This window comes from Polypterus senegalus, chromosome 7 (genome assembly GCF_016835505.1).
Source record: "Polypterus senegalus isolate Bchr_013 chromosome 7, ASM1683550v1, whole genome shotgun sequence".
Taxonomy (NCBI): domain Eukaryota; kingdom Metazoa; phylum Chordata; class Cladistia; order Polypteriformes; family Polypteridae; genus Polypterus; species Polypterus senegalus.
Genome location: NC_053160.1, coordinates 119,439,433 through 119,454,105, shown reverse-complemented (window position 1 = coordinate 119,454,105; position 14,673 = coordinate 119,439,433). Strand labels below are relative to the sequence as shown.

General features: G+C 40.8%; 1 protein-coding gene across 1 annotated transcript in view; it reads left to right on the top strand.

Annotated features, from left to right (window-relative positions):
* Window positions 1–2,137: 2,137 nt before the first annotated feature.
* ppa2 (inorganic pyrophosphatase 2) overlaps window positions 2,138–14,673 on the top strand; it is a 176,919-nt gene continuing 164,383 nt past the window's right edge. The window contains exon 1 of the mRNA XM_039759191.1: window positions 2,138–2,400. Within this exon, the coding sequence (XP_039615125.1) occupies window positions 2,226–2,400 (175 nt within the window). The 5' untranslated portion in view covers window positions 2,138–2,225. The remainder of the gene's footprint in view (window positions 2,401–14,673) is intronic.

Here is a 14,673-nt window from a genome sequence, read left to right as displayed (position 1 = left end):
AAAAAGGTTAGGGACCACTGCTCTACACAACAGATTTCCAGCAGAAACCAGTGCTTGACATTGACAGAAATTTTCAGATGACTCGTCCATTATAGGCTGCATTAATAATAGAGATGAGTCAGAGTACATCCTGTGGTGTAGAGACAATAACTTACAACTCAACATCAGCAAGACAAAAGAGCTGATGGTAGACTTTAGGCATGTTAAGGACCCCCTGAGACCAGTCACCATTCAGAGGGAGGATGTGGTGGCGCAGAGCTACAAGTACTTAAACAACAAACTGGACTGGTCTGACAACACAGTAGCATTGTACAAGGGCTAGAACAGACTGCACTTGATAAAGAGACTCGGGTCTTTTAATGTGTGCCGCAAGCTATTGGAAATGTTCTATCAGTCCATCGTAGCCAGTGCGGTGTTCTATGCTGTGGTCTCCTGGGGAAGCAACTTCAGTTCAAAAGAAGCACAATGCCTGAATACATTTATCAGAAAAGACTGCACCATCACAGGACGAACCCTGGATAAACTGAAAGCTGTTGTAGAAAAGAGGGTGGTGGCAAAAATTGCATTCCATCATGAAAAATCCCCTCCAGGAGGTGCTCTTTTGGAGCACTTTTAGCCAAGAAGCACCTCCGGGAGTCTTTTCTGCCCAGTGCTATCAGGCATTTCAATACTTCTTCCCAGGGCACTTGCACTTTTATTTTGAAATATCTGAACAAGATACTTTTTTTTAATTTATTATACAGTATATATAATGTAATAAGGAATTTTGCTTTTGTTTATCATTCATTGATTATGTTAACACTGATTTATGACAATTTATTGATATTAAACTACTTTTGTCAGTAATACCTGGTGAAAGGATCACCATACAGTTTATCACGCTTGGCTGCCTGTCCCCCTAAAGTGGCCAGATTAAATTTACCCCTCAGCACATGCAGGAATAGATACAGTATATGTCTATAATATCTATTCAGTTCTTGTCACTTGACTGCACAATATGCATGCATTTACATTCTCCATCAACAGCAGTCAGTAGACGGCCTTAACACATGCATAAACAGTTATTACCGACCCTAGTAGGCATACTTTTGCAAAATAAACGCAATTCATTCCAAGAGCATCTGGCTGCAGCTACAGCTCCTTGAGTATCTGACACACTGTGAAATAATGCAATAACCATATGAGGCATCTGTTCAATATTCTGCAGTTTTAAATTGAAATTCTATAATTTCTATAACTAGTCTACCTAAGAATGACACCAATAGGTAAATCTGAGCACATCTCCCCAGTTTTACTATCATTAGATTGGTTACCCGAGTCTTTTAGAATAGACTTTAAAAAGACTTTACAAATTGTAAATAAAGTCTTCAAAAATCTTGCTCCTTGATATATTCTGAAGTGCTTAACCCCCGATATCTCATGTCATAACCTTTGATCATCTAATAAAGGTTTGCTTATTATTCCAAGAGCCACAAATAAAAGATGTGGTGAAGCAGCCGATTGCTGTTACGCACCAAAAATCTGGACACTTTACTAATATGCTAACTTGGTGTATGCATTTTTTTTTTTAATTCTAAAAAACAACCTTTTAAAATTGCCATTTTTAGCTACATGTTAGTGCTACCATTACTAAATTAGATATACATTTCAATACATCTGCAATCATTATTAGTCTTCACTTTTCTGTTTTCTTTTTCTTCAGTGGTGGTGTTATGTGTCGCTACTACCTGATTGTAGAGTCCCGTGCAGACACCTGATACCCCAACTTGCCATGAGACCCACTAAATAAATGCCTTAAAAACAAAGAACTACTGATAAACGTGTTAGACAGAATGCACAGCACCGCAATCAAATGTTTTATAAACTACAACTGTGCAAACAAAGCGTCTATAACATTAAAAACTATTATGATTTCCCTATGTTCATGGTGTAAGGGAAGCCCCTAGTAGAGTGTGTATTAATCACTTGAATAAAAATGCCGCACGTTTCGACTACGTTAACGGTAGACTTTTACAAAAAAATTAAATAAGTTGAACTAATACATACGTAGAGTTATTACCAAAGCATGATCAGAAATATGACCCATTTTACTTCGTGCCTGCGGAGAGGCGCCATTTTCTGCCAGGCCTCCGGTTGCAGTTAGATGGCAGTGTGGTGCCTGGAGGAGGGCCTCCCTAACGGAGCTCACGGACAGCGAAGGTAGTTGTGTTCTCCGAAGTGACAGCATGCAGAGGTCTGCAAGTACTGGTTTCATATCCCGCGCCACATTCCTTCTTTCCTTGAGCTGTTCAAGGAGGGTCACATTTGCACAGACGCTTTCCTTGCAGCTCCGAAAAATGGCGAGTTACACTACGGAAGAGCGAGGAAGGCCGAACACGCCCGACTACAGAATCTATTTTAGTAAGTTTTCTGTTTTCCCTCACTTAAGTAGACAACAGTGCTACTTTCTGCAGTGTTTGCTATCTTCACAAAAGTAGATACTTGACAGGAAAAACAAACATGCGTATACGCCGTATTTTTTTTAATTTGAAAATGGCCGTATGATTCGACATTTTTGGGTTGTATTTGCTTAGGTTATTTTCACGTGTTCTTACTCCACGCTGTTTCATTTAGGTTTACCTTATCGGAAGCTTCAAATCTCGCAAGTACCGCCCCTTCCGCTGTGAAACTGCCGCAAAGCTCTTATACAGTAATCACAATTGGCAACTTTATTTATTTGACATTATACATAGCCAATGAAGTACCCATATCATGACGATTAACATTATGATTAAAGAACCAGGCACATTGTGCTGACATTTAAAGAAAGAAATAAAGTTCAGTTTCTACTTTTGTTTCTTTTTAATTGTTAGGGATAATGTTTACTAAAAATGCAAATTTCTATTAAGCGTTTGTAAAGTTATATAATTCCAGGGATACGAATTTTAAAGTCTTTATCATTGTGAGAGTAACATTTTCATCTTCACATTTAGTTTGATTCGAATATACTGGTGGTTGGTTAGTACTATTTTTATTTTAAGAAAACCTTTCGTTGATTTTCATTGGTGCTAAAGGCATGTATACCTTTAACAGTGAGCTACTTTTCCCCCAAATAGAACATTTTTGGGCGGCACGGTGGCGCAAGGCGTAGCGCTACCGCTCTACTGACGCACTATCTTTGGTTCGCATTTGGCACCCGGTCTATCCTTCACCACATGTAGAATCGAGCACAGGGTATGAACAAGAACTGGACGGGTCACAGGTCCGTTTTGGAGGAAAAGCAACACAGAAAAAACACACACGTATACATTCGAGCACCACGTATGTGAGAAGCGACTCGAATGCTATTAACTTTGATTATATCTTGCCTGAAAAAGGGACATGGGTTACCACGAAAGCTTGCATATTATAATGTTCCTGGTTAGCCAATAAAAGGTGTTATTCTGCTTTACTTCTCACTACATCCATAATGGCTAACACGGTACAACACCCTTAGTACTACATTAAATAAGAAATTATTTTTGAAAATTTTTTTGCAAGTTTTTGTTTTGTTACGACGGAAAAGTTTACTGTGGAAAAAACACAGTTTTTGGAAGTGAGATCCTATTTGTTTTGCAGGAACTCTGATTGCGCATTGAACACGAAGCGCGCTTATGAAATCGAGACTTAACCCAGTAAATCTCGCTTGAAAATCCCCCATTTCCAGTCGAGACTCAATCGGTTCCATGAATGCCAAGCATTAATCATTCATTCAAGACGGGTTGAGGCAACCAACGATTACGCGCGACGTCGTTAAGCTGCACCAAGAACCGATCGTCGATTACAGTGTAGTGTAGTATCGAGTACCTACTGGAAACTGATGGAATGTGGTATTATGGCACAGGCAGGAGAGGTTTATAGAGTTTTATTTAATAGCCATAAATGGATCATGTTACAAAGACAGTATAATAACATAAAACAAAGTGCGTTGGCTATTAAGAAAACGAGAAAGGCGGCGTGGCAACGTGTAACAATGTACCTGAGTACATTACGATTCCGAAGTTCAGCATTTTGTTATTAACTGCGCCCTGTGTTGGCTGGGATTGGCTCCAGCAGACCTCCGTGACCCTGTAGTTAGGATATAACGGGTTGGATAATGGATGGATGGATGATGATGGCAATATTCAAGTTAAAAAGTTTATTTTGAATTGTCCAGTTTCATTGTAAACGTACTGGTTTGTGAACGTCATACTTCAAACACTTAGAACAAGTAAGTATTCAGTAACAGTATATGAAACACATCTGTCAAATATATACAAGAACATAGATGGGAATTACAAGAATATACTGTACATTTACTTTATATGCAAACAGATATTGTGCATTTAGCAACCAAAAAGAAAGCTGCAACTTCTGCTAATGTCAGTCCTACTGAAGGAGGTTGCACTCATCAGAATAGCTGAATGTACAATCCAACTGGCCATACACATACATCAGTGTCATTTATTAGCAAATGAGTGCACTCTATTGTAATATGATGTTTGGAACAGCCAAATAATGTTATTTGTTGTTTGGATAACTTGTTTTTTAACATAGATTGACGTATATTTTTGGTATTGCTACAAATAGTTTCAGCAATGGTTGGGCATTTTCTGTGGTGAGATGACTTTGTAATGTATGACTTCAGGTGATTGCATATAAAGTTGTTTTCTGCAATTCTGCAGGCAGCATGAAGTGCAAAATGTTTTGTGCTACCTTTTAATGATATTTATTACACAGACTTCCTCATTAATCAGATTTTTAAGAAATAGGTGTGCAATGGATGATTTCTCCGGGTTAGTCAAGGCAAACTGACTTCGTATGGATTGAGTATAATAACTAACATGTATAAAAATCATAGTTATAAGCACTAATCCATACTTGACAGTTTTTGAGTGTTTCTATTTTACTGGCAGATCCTCAATTACAAATTATTTTGTATTTCTAATATCTTACTAGTAAATAAAAAAGACTAATATTCTTTTTATTTTCTAGTCAGATATTATAACTATAATAAAGATGTCAAATGAAATTATTTATTGAGGTATACAGTTGAATTTATTTAATACATTAATCTTAATTATATACAATATACAGAACAAGTACTGTCATGGCCTACATCGAAAATGACAATGGACTTTCTTTCTATTCATTGTTTGAAATGGTAGTTTAAAAGTGCTGCACATTATGCAAGGGCTATATGACACCTTGCCTAAACCTAGAAAGTCTTGAAATGCAACATTTTTTCCTTGTACTGTACATTACTATGAACATCATTGTGCTACATAGTGTTAGAGGTTTACTGACTTAGAATTGATACTTTTTGGTACCCTTTTTTAAACCTATTTTTATTACTGTATCTTTTTGTTTTGTTTCTTGCTGACAAAAAGCAATATGGACAAAAGGAGTAATAATTTAAATGTGATATATTATTAATTCTTTCATTTTCATTAAACAGTGTAGCTTTTTATGGTCAGCAAATTTGTAACAGATGTGACAGATTTATTTAAATGGTCATGTAAGGGCCGGTGTATATTTTCACACTCTGAATGAGTACTTGCACGGCACATTTTCCCAGCGTTCTTTTGAGGTGTCCTCAAACACATCCTCAGAAATTAACGTGACGCGTGTGCAAGTTGCAGTCTCAGCAAGGTGGTGTGTGTGTGCAAGTTTTGGTAGGTGATGTCAGCATTGCTGTTTACCATCAACATTTGACAGCAGGCTTGCAGCTACAACAGGATCAATCTGGGTGCTTTGATGTGTGATGAATGGTTTGATGCATTGAAGCAAATGATCAAACTTAAATGCTGACATGCAAATGTCTATGTGGTGCTTTTCTTCATCGTTTTCTCACATAGGAAATACAATCATTGCATATTCCTCATTGTAATAATGTGATACAATTAGCAGGCTACGGAAAACATAGACATATATAGATAGACGCCGCATTCACTGTGTTGCCCAGTCGACACGATAAGTCAGCGCGTTCACCCTATTGCAAGTGGTAAAAGGGCCATTTAAACTAATACAGGTAGACGGGGAAACCGGGTTTTCTGATGAAAAAGCAATAACGTTTTAAACAGTATCGTTTACATACAACAGATTTTGGCGAATCGTTTACTTGCAATTATACACTAATAATGGCAATTACTAAATAATAATAATTATTATTATTATTATTAAATAGTTCCTCCCATATAAGTAGCATTTCTCGGACTGCTTTCTTCCATCTCTGAAATATTTCTAGACTTCGTCCTGTTCTTATGCAACACAGTACTAAAGTATTGGTTAATGCCCGAGTCACCTCATGTATAGATTACTGTAATGGTATTCTATCTGTCATCCCACAAAAACGTATCCATCGCTACGATTTATTCAAAATTCTGCTGCCAGGATAATAACCTGCTGTTCTAAATCCACTGAACATACTACACCTATTGTCTCTCAACTTCACTGGCTCCCTGGTAACTATACCACTCTTAACATTTAAAGCTCTCCACAACCTCACTGATCTCCTACAGACTGACACACCTCTCGCTCACGCAGATTCTCATCTGCAGCTGTACTTTCTGTACCACATATCAAACTCTGTGCTATGGGAGCTCGAGCATCTCTCATAGTGCTCCTCAACTCGGGAATTCTCTTCTCTCTCATATAGATCAGCTTGATTCAATAACACATTTTAAAACTACCCTCAAAACTTATCTTTTCAAACTGACTGTTTGATCGAGAGCGACAGTGGACGCGGAAGTAGCATTAGAGATGGCGGGCGGGGCTCTGTTGTGCGTATCCCATGGTCTTAAAGTTGGTGGGCGGGCCCTCTGTCTTGACTGCCCTTAGTTAGAGTTGGTGGGCGGGCGTGCACTCTCTGTCTTGCGTGCACTCTCTGTCTTCCTTGCCCTTAGTTAGAGTTGGTGGGCAGGGCTCTGTCGAGCGTATCTCATGGTCTTAGAATTGGCAGGCGTGGCCCTCTGTCTTGCGTGCACTCTCTGTCTTTCTTGCGCTCACTGTCTTGTGTGCCCTTAGGATTTCCAGCATATCTATATATATAATTCACTATCACTCACAAAAGAATGTACTATAATTATGAATGACATAATGTAAATGTTATTTATTTTCAGTGGATAGCTTAATACTATACTATTTTGAAACGGACATATAAGATGGGGGACTTTAACTATGCATATATTAACTGGGATAACTTTGGAAATGGCGGAGTACAAGAGCAGGAGGTTTTAGAAATAATCAGTGACTATTTTTATACACAGTATGTTAAAGTACCAATGCAGGATGAAGCCTGTCTGGATTTAAGTTTTTTGTAATAATCAGGGTAGAATTGAGGGTGTACAGGTAATTGAACCACTAGGGTCAAGTGACCATAATATAATACAATTCTCAGTGTTTTGTTAGGGTGCAGATGCAGAGACTAAAACTGTTAAGTTTAACTTTTGTAGGGCAAATTTTGAGCAAATGCAGCAATGTCTAAGGAGGATGGAATGGGATAAGATTTTAAATGTGGAGACCGTTAAGGAGCAGTGCAACAAGTTTAAAAATGTTTTACTTGTAATGCAGGACAGGTACATACCTAGATTTGGAATTAATAAGAAATTTAAAAACACTCTGCAGTGGGCTAATAAAGAGTTTAAAAAGAAGCTGCAAAGGAAAAAAACAGCTGTGTAAGGTGTATAAGACTAATAATTCCAATGTGTATCGCAAGGTGTATGAGAACTTGAGGGCAACCATTAAGAAGGATATTAGGGAGTTTAAAAGACAGTTGGAGAGAAATATAGTAGATAAGGTGAAAGATGACCCAAAGAGATTCTTTCAGCATGTTAGTAGTAAAAAATCAGTGAAGGAGGAGGTGAAGTACATCAGGAGTAGTAAAGGGGAATTAAAAATACAGATAGTGAAATAGTGGATGATCTAAATAAACATTTTTCTGAGGTCTTCACAAGTGAGGAAGTACATAACCTCCTAGCAGTAAATGGGACTACTAAGGATTTGGAAAATTGTAGGAGGGAGAAGTACTGCTCAGTTTAAATAGGCTAAAATCAAACAAATCTTCAGGACCAGATATTTACCTTCAATTTCTTAAGGAAATTAGCAAGTACATACTGTATATAAATCCTTGACACATATTTTTAGGAAGTCCACTGCAAACTAGGGACATTCCAAAGTACTTAGAAAATGGCAAATGTTATCCCATTATATAAAAAGGGTGATCTAAGCATCTATAGGCCAGCAAGCTTAATGTGCATCACAGGAAAATTAATGGAAGGAATTATTAAGGATAAGGTTGAGCAGCACATGGCAAGTCCATGAGTTTTTCTGAACAGTCAGTATGGGTTGAGAAGAAGAAGGTCATATTTTACTAACATGCTGGAATTCTATGAGGAAGCAACAGAGGTGGGTAGAGTAGCCAAAAATTGTACTCAAGTAAGTGTAGCGTTACTTCAAAATAATATTACTCAAGTAGAAGTAAAAAGTAGTCATCCAAAAAATTACTCAAATAAGAGTAAAAAAAGTACTTGATGAAAAGACTATTCAAGTACTGAGTAACTGTTTGATCATAATAAATGATATATTTTTTAGAAATGTTGTAATAAGACAGACAAAAATATAAAATAATGTGCAAATTCTGCTATTTCCAAATAATAAAATAAAAAATGAGTAAAAATAAAAAAAAATTATTTACAAAATAAAGATGCACAAATAACATAAAGTTCCAAATCTCAGTTTTTCACAACAAAGCTTTTGAAGCCAATACCTACAGTAGGTAACATGTATGTTTGAACAGTGCAAACTACTTACAGTGACAAGATATACTGTACACCAGGGGTGCCCAATATGCTGATCGTGATCGAAAGGCTAGATCGGAAAGGTAGTGTAGGTAGATCGCGTTGCATTCAAAAAATTTTTTTTTAAATGTTAGTCTATCATATATCCTCCCTATGGCATTTGCCACTTGATTGACATACAGGGTGGCCAGTCTGAGATCTCTTTTCTTCTAACACAATGGTCATCCCGCACGGACGATCAAACGCGTGAGCTACTGGAAAACTCCGGCTATCTAAGGCAGGCATGTCAAACTCACTACCATTGGTGGGCCGCTTCGACTGCCATACGTGCGTCAGCGGGCCGCACTGTAACAAATACTATTATACAAAGTTACTGTAGCTTTCTTTCCAATACTGAAAATTTTAAAAAATGTAACACTTAAAGTTTAAAGAAAAGAAATTTATTTCCATACAATCTCCGTACAACAGCGTACAATTAGAGTCTTAGCCTCTTAGCTAGGTCCTTATATTATTATATTATATTCATTATATTATATTCATTGCTTATATAGGAGTCTTACAGTGTGAGATTTATTTCTTTTGTCCCGACACTTGGCATCTCTTGTTAGTAACCAGTTTGTCAATATCAGGCTTGAAATCATGTGCAGCTGCAACTTTTATGAGGGATGAAAGGTGCTCGACAGTAAGTCTTGAGGGATTTGGGGTTTTGGTAGCTTTCATTAACGAAAACAATTGCTCGCAAAGGTAAGTATTTCCGAACATAGACAGTACTCTCGATGCCAACTTATGGATCTGCACATGCAAGGGTGGCAGGTAAGCATACAAGCCTGGCACACCAACTTTGTTGTATTTTTGCCATCAGAATAGAATCTGACTGCAGTTCAATCAATTCCATTTGGATATCCTCAGGCGCATTCTCAACGTTGTAAGAGTATGGTGATGTAAACAGCACAAAGTCCTGTTCGTGTGAACTGAAATCGCGAAAACGCTCAATGAATTCATTGCTCAGTAATACAAGTTGGAAAACAAATTCTCCAAAAATCAAATTTTACTTTGCTAAGTTTACTTCAAAGTTTATATTGTAAACTAAGCCGATATGCAAAAAGCCCCCTGACCTACACTAATTATACAAACTCAAAATCACAAAAATCTGTTAATAAACAACTCACCAACCTCTCGCGTCCACTTCAGATCTTCAGCTGTAGTTTGCACTAACTGTTCATTACAATACTAGCATAAAATTACATAAAACTAGAGCAAAAAAACGTGAAAATATGCAAGCTATTACTACTCGTGATGGTCAGTTCTGCCCAGGTGGCCAGTCTCAGCAGCCCAGCCAGTAGTGTAGCCCAGTGGTCCGCAACCTGTTTGACACCAAGGACCGCTTTACTAGAAGCTAATTTTTTCAGGGACCGGTGGGTTATTGGAGGTTGGAGTTTATGGGGTGATTATGGGCGGGTTCGTAGGGCAGTTTTATACACAATTTACATTACATTTCTATTATTATTAAGTTATAATTTAGTAATAGAAATTATACAGCTTACCATAATGCAGAATCAGTGAGAGCCCTGAGCTTGTTTTCCTGCAACCAGACGATCCCATCTGGGGAGGATGGAAGACAGTGACACGCGAAGTGTGTTGCTTATGTTCAGTATACTCCGTAATCTCGTTTTGTTTGCTGTCACTGCAGAAAACGTGCATCACAAAGATAGGATGTTGGAAATGGAAGCAGCTTTAATAGCTTCTTTCACATTATTTTAATCTTCTCCTGTTATGTTATGTTATGCTGACGAGAATTTTTCTCAGCATTTCCTTACGATGATACATTTTCAGGGTGCGAATGATGCCCAAATCCAATGGCTGAAGCACTGCCATGAAATTGGGTGGGAGGAATTCACCGTGAACATTATCTAAGTGCGGAAGCATGTTGTGGTCAGCAACATTATCAATCAGAAGCCAAATTATCATTTTCATCTTCTTCATATTGTGAGGTTTCTGAACTCTTTTGGGATCTGGGATCCCCCCCCACCCAGCGGGAACGACACGCTGAAGTGCGTCCCGAAGCACTATTGCCACGTATGCGATTGTTTGTCCGGGTCCCAAGAGAGTTTAAAAACCTCATACATTCTTGAATGAGTGCCACATTAATATGGATGTTTCTTGAACAAGCATCACTGCAACCACATAAAATCGGCTTTTTTGGCGTCTTTCAAATGCAGCAGTTCGCATACATTTGCAACCCGAGATTTTTCTTCTTTTTTACATATAATAAGTATGCCGTTTCTATAGAAGGGTGATAATTAGTTAAATTCTAATGAATGTTTTTCAAATGTTGACGAGCAATAAGAAAAATGTATCACTTAAAACCACACAAAACAAAAACAGCAAAAAAAACATTATGAGGAAAGTTCGAAGAAAGAACATTTTTTTACAGTGTTTCTGTTTAGCGATCGTTGTGCAAATGTCCACAACTGAGCTGTGACCGCAGAACTAACTGCTCTGTGGATGATTCTTTCAAGTATTTCAAGGTCACTTCAAGTATCTGCTGCTGACTGTACTTCGTAGTAACGACATTTCTGTGGACTTGTGTCATATGGGGAAACTGTCAGAAACATAATACTTTGTTGTAATACTCTCTCACCGCGGTCTTCTCTCCTTTTTCTGCGCCGCTGCAAAGCCGTGCCCACCTAGCATTCTGAAAAGTGTCTTCAGTGAAGGGGGCAGCCTTTTTGCTGTAGCCCTTCACTGAATGAGTCTCCATTGCAGGCAGTTCTCTCGCAGCCCGGTAGTGGGCAGCGAACTGCAGCCTAGCACTTCAGTTGCGACTTCACGGGTGCAACTATACTAGCAGATGACTTTTCCGGTACCGTAATGCCATGGGAAAACTTGCTTTTGTCAGAAGGCAGAAGTAAGAAAAGTCAATAAGTAACGCCGAAGATGCAGAATGATTCAATCACAAACGATAGTAATCATTTTGTACAAGTTTAGTGCTAACCAGGATCTGTCATGCGGGCCGCATGTGGCCCAGGGGCTTCGTGTTTGACATGCCTGATCTAAGGGATCTAGTGAGCCTTCCAATTTATATCGACTAAAGAAAAAAAAAATTGTTGTGGGTTGGTTGTGGAATTGGAAGAGGATTTTTTACTCTTACAATGTCACAATCGAACTGCGTTTATCTGATCTGTCAATCTATCATTTGTAGCAGTGCTACCATTGGTTAGAACTGCATCTCCCAGCAGTCCTTGCAGGGCTGTTGGGGGCAAAGGTGGCCAGAGGGGTTCAAAAGGAGGGCAGGGGACGAAGAGAAGAAAAGTTTTGTTTTGGTCGTTTGCTGCTTGTATTTATCTGTGGAACTGCCTGTCGTTTTCCTGCTTTACATCTTCGTGTCCTGGATTGTGTTGTTTGTTGGGGTCTGGAATCATTCGTCTACCTGTTTACTGTTACTGAGGACGTTGTCTGGATTATTTGGTTTTCACGGAAGAAGGAGCGCTCCTGAACCATTCATCTGTCAACTTACTTCAGCAACTACCGGTAGGACTGTGTTTTTCCATTTCCCTCGCTTCATTCAAATCACTGGACATAACTTCACCGCTATTATTTCACACATGGACTTTACTGCGTGTTTGTCATGTTTATCTGTTAATTGTAATATCGCCGAAGGGATTAGGGGTGGTATTATTGTTTTCATTTAGTAATTTAATTTCATTATGCTTTTTGTCGTTTAAGTTCCCAGCGCTTTGTCTCTGTAGTGTGTGTGGGTGTGTGTGCCAAGGCTGGGGTTGTCCCTGGTAATCCTCATATAAAATAAATAAATCACCGTCTTTCTCGACGGTGTGAATCTTAGCGGCTTCCGACCGCTACAGATTTTGGCGAGCCGGGTAGGAGCCAGGGTTATTTACGACACCTTCTAGTGCGACTTCACACACTCTTTCAGAAGCATGTCTGTTGTAAGCGCAGTGCAGGGTGAGGAACTTGAACTTCGTGAACCGCTGGTTGATGTGCGCCCGCTGCCTAGGCCGCCACGCTACGGTCAGAGCCCCTCTCGAGGAGGAGTTGAGCCTGCTGGATACCCTGTGTGTCTCCAGTCCGGAGCAGCCCGAGATCGGCGCAGGACAGCTTCTGCAAGACCTGATGTTGCGCTAGAACAGCTAGAGACGCTGGTTGATGACATCGCCCGCAGTTTTCTAAATCGTGATGAAACTGTCCATGATCTTATCGATGCCACGGCCGCCCGAAGTTTCGGAGAGGCGGTTGTGAGGGTGCAGCGCCTGGAGCAGTCCTTCACGGCGTGTGCAGCGCCTGGAAGCCAATATGAGAGAGGAGATCAGGAGGCAGGTGCAAGAGAGCTGGCGTGCCGCCACGCAGCCACTGGGGCAGTCGACTCCTGTAGCGGGAGGAGGAACGACTGGGGACAGTCGGCCTTGTCCGCTGCGGTACCGCGGATGGAGTTTCCAAAGCTGGCCCCTCAGTGTGCACCCACGGGCATTGTCGACTTTGTAGAGGAGGTCGACATGTTCGTGGAGCTGCATCCTCTGAGTGGAGCCGAGCTGCGGGATTCCTGAACACGGCACTCAGCGGCCGGCACGCTCTTGGTGGTTTGCTGAGCGGCACAAATACAACTCCTGGGCGGAGTTTCGCTGCTTTCCTGAATGCGTTCCTCTCTGACGAATACCAGGCGCTGTTGGAAGAAAAGCTCCGGACCTTTGTGCAAAAACCATCGCAGAGCCTCCGGGACTTTGTCTTTGAATTCCGTGCATTGTGTCTGAAGTGGCGATCTGACATGCGTGAGGAAGAGATATTGCGACGTGTCCTTGATGCATGTGACCCTCGGGTGGCTGCTACTCTGAGGGGGGTCGTGAAATCGGTCGATGAGTTGGTGAAGGTGGGGTCCCGAGTGGAAAAGGATTGGGCGGCTATCGGGCTGAGTGGGTCTCGAAAGGGTCCCACGCCTCGAGATGTCCCCTGTCCAAACCATGAGGGAAAGCCCCAGTGGATCCCCGGCCGATCTCACCTTGGTGCAAGCCACCTTGCCCCTCTTAGTGGTGCCCATACAAGTGCGGGGTGTCACTGGAGAGGCAGTCGAGATACAGGGAGCACTTATACCCTTATGAAATACAGCTTGTGGGAAAAGCTTAAAGTGCCTCATGAGCAGTTAAGGGAAAGTGCAAAAGTAAAATTCTTTCTTGCGGATGGAAGGGCGACGGGCAAAGGGCAGGGTTCCCATGAGGTTCTGCTTACATGAGACACACTGGGAGACAGAAGTTTACATCCTGGAAGATGACCATCTGTCAATGCCCTTGTTACTGGGAATGGACTCTCTGGTGTCGGTAGGTCTTACCATCCATCTGTCGCGCTGGAGTATGAGTTGCCGGGGTGGAGTCCATCGGTTTGGGACGAAGGCTCAAAGTAATCTGGTTTGGCCTAACTTGTGTTATTACCTCGCAGTTGGTGGACGAGCCCAGCCCAGTAGAGAAGGCTATTCTTGAACAGCCGGAGATTGTTCAGCCGCTGCTTAGGAGGTGGCACTCTGTGTGGATGGGACAAATTGGGTCGGACTGAGGTGGTGTGTCACCACATTCACACAGTCGACCCTGTCCCTGTTCGCACAGAGCTTACAGAGTGTCGCTCTGAAAAGAGGAATAATCAAGGAGTGGGTCGACCAGATGTTGGCGGATGGGGTCATTGAGCCTTCCACCTCGCCTTGGGCTAGCCCTGCGGTGCTCGCTCAGAAGGCCGACGGACCTACCGATTCTGTGTTGACTATCGGGAGCTGAACAAGAAGACCTTAGATGACGCTTACCCCATGCCCCTCATTCATGACATCTTGGAGTCTTTGCATGGGGCAGTGGTTTTCAGCTCCCTTGATCTGAAGTCCGGT